Raw genomic sequence first — 6,678 nt, forward strand, 5'->3', positions numbered from 1 at the left:
GTCCTGGCATCAAGTCCCACATCTGGCTCCCTGCTCAGTGGGGAGTGTGCTTCTCCCTCTCACTCTCCCTCTGTGCTCTCCCTCTCTCTCTCTAATAAATAAATAAAATCTTTAAAATTTTTTAAAAATTGAATTTAAATAAAAAATTAAAGTCTATTATTATTATTATTATTTTTTAAAGAATGGCTTGAGAGTGAGTAGGAAGGACTCAAAAGAAACCTGGATTCCCGTTGCTCCTGGAAACATGCCAGAGAGGAGAATGAAAGACCCTCCCCAACGGTAACCCCGAGTTTTTGGCTTTGAAAAAGTTGCTTTTCTGCCCGGTGTTCCGAAGAGCAGGTGTGGGGCACGCACCCCTGTGTAGTCACACGGAGGCGGGGACCATCGCCACTCCTCAGCCCTAGGCTGACCCGCCGGTTTCCAGCCGCCCCTGCGGCCCCGGTCGAAGGGCGGATGCAGGGCCTCCCGGACAGAGGGTGCCAAGAGCCAGGGCATTGGTGGTGGTAGTGGTGGTGGGGTCCCCGGAAAGCCGGCTCCAGCCCGCCCTCAGGGGCTGCCCCCTCCCCAGTCACGTGGTCTGGTGGGTGGGGACCGACATGAAGTTGCAGAAATCCTGAGCCTTCCCAACTCTGAAGCGCGTTGTGGACGTTGAGGCTCCCGGAGGGGCGCGGAGGTGGAAGTTTGCGCAGCCGAGCAACTGCGCGGAGGGAGGGATTTGGAGCATGGCGCAGCTGGCGGTGATCCCGGGGTCGGCCACGGCATGGCCAGGTGAGCGTGAGTCGGGGGCGGCGGCTGGGGTGCGAGAGGCTGCTCCACCGTGGGGCCACCCACACCCTATCCCGGCTCAGGGGATGCAGGGCACCCACAACGGGAGAGGGCGGTTGGGTAAAGCGGTCCTGGTAGACCCTCGGCGCTCTGAGTCAGTCCAGCCAGCCTCACCCCTCCTCGCGGGTCCTTCCCTTCACGGAGGCGGCGCGGAGACCCACAGCGGCCGCGAACGCTGGGGAGCCGCGCGCTGGGTGGGGGCGCTGTGCTGGCCCCGCCCCTCCGCGCGCGCACTGGCTGCTCCCCGTGACGTCACACTCGGCTATAAAATGCTCGGCGCGCGGCTCTCGCGGAGCTGGAGGAGCTCGAGGCTGAGGGCGGCCGGCGAGCGGGGAGCGGCCAGGGACCCTGGGCCGCGGGCGCTTCAGCGATGTTTTACTCAGGGCTCCTCAGCGAGGGCGGCCGCAAGGAGACGGACATGCGGGAGGCGGCGTCGCTGCGGCAGCAGCGCCGGATGAAACAGGCCGTGCAGTTCATTCATAAGGACTCCGCCGACCTGCTGCCCTTGGACGGCCTCAAGAAGCTGGGCTCGTCCAAGGACACGGTGAGCCCCCGCGGCCGCGCCCGCCTCGGGATGCCCGCGCGCGGCGGCCGGTCACCTTCGCGCCGTTCGGCTCCCGGGGCCGGCCCTTGGCCACTTTCACTGAGTCACCGGCCAGGCCCCTGCTCCCGCCCCCTCCTGCCGCTGTCCGCTGTCTCGCTAGTGCTGTTTTGAATTCCTCTCCATCCAGCATCTCCCTGCTTCGCTTTCCCTGGGATTCCGTCGTAGCTTTACCAGCTCGCGCTGTCTTCCGCTCTGCCTCTTCCCTTCGTGCCTCTGTCCTCTCAAGTAGGAGACCCTGCCCTGCCGTCTGGCCCTCTGATCGCCTTTCCTTCCCGTTATTCTTACTCGTAGTACCGAATTTGATTGCATGACTGAGCCTCGCCTGGCCAGGCTGCTTGGCCGGTCCAGTGACCCAGACAGAGGTGACTCCTAATGGGTGTGGGAAGGAGAGGAAGAAGTGGGAAGGGGCGGGGGGGTGTTTCTTGGCAGTCATCATACCCGTATGATTTTGTTAAATCCATTTCCCCCAATGCAAAATCTACTTCTCCGTTTGATTTTGGGCTTGTCTGCCTTAACCTTCCCTCCTGAGGGGGGAGAGAGAGAAAGGGTCGAATGTGAAGGTTTCTTGAACCCCAGACATCTGTTCATCAATCTCATCTCTCCCCCTACTCTACCCCCGCTCGCAAAGAGTGGCTAGAGAGAGGGAGCCAGGCTGCCCCATCCCACTGACCAGCTAACGTCTGGAGCTGGAGCTGGCGCAGGCTTTTTTCTGGCAGGGTCGTTCTTCACCTTAAGAAGGAGAAACTCCAAGACTGGAGGTCTGGGTTCAAAGACCATGCTGTCCTCTACAGGAGGGGGATGGGTGGCTCAGGGTCACTAGTTTAAAGAACTGTATTTGACTGTCATCCTTCAGTCACTGTAGTGGTACTGGGTCAAATATATGTTTAGCTTTGTGGTTTTATCTGAAGTTTTCTTTTCTTTTTCTTTTCTTTAAAGATGTATTTATTTGAGAGAGAGAGACAGAGCACAAGAGCGGGGGGGTGGGGGGGGAGGGACAGAGGGAGAGAGAGAGAATCCTCAAGCGAAGTCCCTGCTGAGCATGGAGCCCAACACAGGCTCCATTCCAGGACCTTGAGATCATGACCTGAGCTGAAATTAAGAGGTAGCTGCTTAACCACCTGAGCCACCCAGGTGCCCCTATCTGGAGTCTTCTTGTAGTTTTCTTGAATTTCACAATCACTTTATTCATCTGGGCAATAACTTGTGAAGCATTAGTTAAATGTCTTTTAAATGAGGTAGGTGCTCTGTACAATTTTTTCAGTATTTTTTTTTTTGAGATTTTAGAGTATTTAATTTGGCAGGGAAGGAAAGGTGTCACTTGGTCCACTGAAATTGCCATTTCAAGCCCCAGATGACTATGAAGAACTTCTGAATCCACTTCCTTTTTTTAAACATCTCTAATGACACACAGATACTAATATCAGGTTTGCCCTCCTCCATTGTGATAAAAAATAATTTTAGTTATTTTTGAGCAGGGGATGGCTACCCAGTTATTTTGCTGTTTTGTTTTATTTTGTTTTCCAAAGGTAGTCTTCCTGCAAAAGCCACAGGATAGTCAATCTAATTTATGCTCACTCAGAGTGGTGAGTGACTGAAGTACATTCCTAGAAAAGAGAACTCTCTTTCTTCCCTTCTTTCAATTTAAAGCAGTCTAGATTCATTTAGCAAACCAGGTCTCAGTTTTCTTACCTTCAGCCCAAAATAATCATAGTTCCTAGAAGCCTCAGGAATGAATAAAGAGGGAGTATTTAGGAAAAGAAGTAAAATGTGGAATGTTTTTCTTCCCCATATGCTGGATTTAAAAAATGATTGATATTTGGTTGTCCTGGGCTGTCAGAGTGCCCTGGCCCTGAGAAACTACCACTCCATCCTTCTGCTTAGCACTCCTTAGATTACTTCATCCTGTGTAAGAAGAATTCCATCTCCTTTTCGGACTCCGGTCTGTGGCAGTTGAGCCACACAGGAGCTTATAACATAAAACATAGCCAGTAGGCTGGAATGAGGAAGCATCCTTAAGAAGCAAGTTACTGCCATAGATATGATGCACAGCAGTTTACTGTGAGACCCTGAATTTAGGGTTCACACTTTCTCTCCCCCCGCCACCTCCATCCACACCATTGCCATGGACTTGATATCCCTTTCTCACTGTTCTCACACCCTTAATGTGCAAATGATTGCACAGAAGAGCTAGAACGGGTCACAGAAACCAAGGCAGATTGAGGTAGGGAAAGGAAAGTTGTGAGTACTGGGGTGAGGTGGCATGATTAAGCTCTCTTAGAACTGATGTTGCTGCATCAGTACAATCTCAGAAATAACCTTTTAAGTACCCTACTGCTTCATTTCATGGATACATCCGGTGGTATAGACCAGTGTTGACTCAGTTTCCTCTCACCGAATTGAAATTCTGAGGATGCCAAAACTGATTGAATAGGTCTGTAGTACAAACTAAATAGAAGAGGGAAAATAGAGTGGATGGCACCAGAGGGAGACAGGGGGAAAGGACAAATTAGGTGTTTGTTGTTGCTGATGGTACAGAAATAGAGGACAAATTAGTTTTAATTGAGTCTGGGGTTTGTGCCAGTGGAGGAGACTGCGGGTTGTTTTCTTTACATTAGTAACCTATATTAGAATTATACTCCTGGGTTTGTGAATTATCTACTTTTACCATGCTGTTTCTGTAACATTCACTATTTGATACCAGTCTGCCAACTTTTTTTTTGGATTAGCAAAGAGCACCCATAGGCAATCAGATGTGGTCTTCTTCTGTTTACCCTAGGGGGGTGCATTTGTCATATTCCTGTTTGTGTGTAGTTGGCTGCTACAAAGTCTAGTGAGGATAGTAATCTTATTTCTTATTTTATATTCTATATTGTCTTATTTTGTTTATCTTTTCATTTCGTGATGGCTTTTTTTCTGTGTTAGATTAAGAACCAAAATTAGAGATATGAGTAATATTCTATGTGATTTATTATTTTTTTAAAAGTTGATGAAGCTGGAGGAAAAAAATCTCCACTCTTGGAGTTTTGCCTCTTGTAATTTCTTTTGTCTTAGCTACCAGTTTCATAAATGTTCTTTTCATTGAGGTAGGGACTTCTGATTTTTAAAAACAGCCCCATCACTTTGGAAACATTGCCAAACTACTTTCCTATAGAATTGGGTCAATTTATATCCCACCAGCAACATGAGAGCCTCACTTCCTGGTTTTATCTTTACCTCGTAAATACTGAACAGTATTATTGAAAAAGTTTTTGCAGAAGTGAAAAGTGGTATTTTTGCTATTAAAAAACAAAAACAAAAACAGTCCTGTCCCCAAAAAACAAAAAACAAACCAGTCCTGTCATGGGGTAATATATGCTGTCTTTCCTGTATGATAATATTACTGACCATCAGGCCATATCCTTAGTTGTCCAGCAATAGAGAGAGTGTTTTTCTTTCCTGTCTGTGATTGATTCTGCTTATAGCCAAATGCTTTAGAAAAACTCACTAGAGGGGCACCTGGGTGGCTCAGTCGTTGAGCGTCTGCCTTCGGCTCAGGTCGTGATCCCAGGGTCCTGGGATCAAGCCCCGCATGGGGCTCCCTGCTCCGCGGGAAGCCTGCTTCTCCCTCTCCCACTCCCCCTGCTTGTGTTCCCTCTCTCGCTGTGTCTTTCTCTGTCAATTAAATAAATAAATAAATAAATAAATAAATAAATAAATAAATAAATCTTTTAAAAAAAAAAAAGAAAAACTCACTAGAATTAGAAATGGAGGCCAGAGCAAGGATGATGGAACACAGCAAAACAAACTGACCATGAGATGACTAGCTCTGTACTCTGAGTATCTGATCTACCTGATCAGAATGCCATAAGACATCCATAATGTTACAGGTTTTGAATCAGAGAACTTTGGAGCTTTAGAAGAGGAGCATGAAATACCATTATAATACCAGGATCTGGTGCAAACTGAAGATTTCCAGAGCCGTGATTGTGTCCTAATTATAGGAAACATTATTTGAACACTTGCTGTGTTCAGGACACAGTGCTAGGTGCTCAGACCACAAAGAAGATAGCAAAGTTTCTTTCTATAAGAAGTTTATATAGATTAGGGGGAAGGACAGGATAGATTAATTAATTTATTCCACAGATATTTATTGAATGCTTATTACATGTCAGTCAGTACTCTAGGCATTAAAGATATGATAGTGAACCAAAATGGAGTTTCTGTCCTAATGGAACTTGTATTGTTGCAAGGGGAGAAGGCAGAAAATAAAAACAAGTAAATATATACTATATCAAGTAGCAATAAGTGCTATGGAGAAGATGAACTAGGGTAAGGGGAATAGAGAGTACAATGCCAGGGTAGGGTGGAGTGGGAACTTGTACTTTATAAAAAGGTGGTCAGGGAAGGCCTCTCTGATAAGATTACATTTTAGGAGATACTGAAGGAAGTGAGAGAGCAAAATATCTTGGGAAAGAATGTTCTAGACAGAAGGAACAGAAAGTGCAGAGGCCTGAAGTGTCAGTGTACTTTATGTGATTGAAAAACTGTAAAGTCATCGTGGCCAGAGCAAAATGAGCAAGGTGGTGATAGGAGATAACATCAGAGGAGTAGTGGGAGGCCAGACAACTCAGGACCTTACAGGTCATTGTACAGATATTTGGTCTTTAATCTGTTATGGGAAACCAGTAGAAGACTCTAAAATAAGACATGACTTATTTTATAAAAAGATTACTCAGACTACTGTGTGGATTAGGCTGAAGAGGGGCAAGAGTAGAAGCAGGGAGACTGATTAGGAGCCTGTTATATGGTAATCCAGGTGAAAGATGAAGGTGGTTCAGAGCAGTGTGATAGCAGTGAAAGGGACAAAGAAAGATCAGGTCCTGGATACATTTTGAAGGTAGAGCTGACAAGTTTAGTTGATAGATTGGATTAAGGATCTGAAAGAAAGAGTAGTCAGAAATGACCTTAAGGTTTTTGATCTAGCAATTGGAAGAATAAAGTTGCCATTTACTGAAATGGGTAAGACTACAGGAAGAGCAGATTGGGGATAAGGAATAAGAATCAGGAATTTGAGGGGCGCCTGGGTGGCTCAGTCGTTAAGCGTCTGCCTTCGGCTCAGGTCATGATCCCAGGGTCCTGGGATCGAGCCCCGCATCGGGCTCCCTGCTCCGCGGGAAGCCTGCTTCTCCCTCTCCTATTCCCCCTGCTTGTATTCCCTCTCTCGCTGTGTCTCTCTCTGTCAAATAAATAAATAAAATCTTTAAAAAAAA

General features: G+C 47.2%; 1 protein-coding gene across 2 annotated transcripts in view; it reads left to right on the forward strand.

Annotated features, from left to right (window-relative positions):
* Nucleotides 1-536: 536 nt before the first annotated feature.
* NRIP3 (nuclear receptor interacting protein 3) overlaps nucleotides 537-6,678 on the forward strand; it is a 25,024-nt gene continuing 18,882 nt past the window's right edge. Inside the window, exons 1-2 of one of the 2 annotated variants that reach the window (XM_081798641.1) lie at nucleotides 537-768; nucleotides 1,209-1,369. In XM_081798641.1, coding sequence (XP_081654767.1) covers nucleotides 723-768; nucleotides 1,209-1,369 — 207 coding nt within the window. In that variant the 5' untranslated portion in view covers nucleotides 537-722. Of the gene's footprint in view, nucleotides 769-1,107; nucleotides 1,370-6,678 lie in introns of those variants that run through there. The other variant, XM_006728501.3, reaches the window with a different exon arrangement.

Source organism: Leptonychotes weddellii, chromosome 11 (assembly GCF_054177405.1).
Source record: "Leptonychotes weddellii isolate Sample4059 chromosome 11, ASM5417740v2, whole genome shotgun sequence".
Taxonomy (NCBI): Eukaryota; Metazoa; Chordata; class Mammalia; order Carnivora; family Phocidae; genus Leptonychotes; species Leptonychotes weddellii.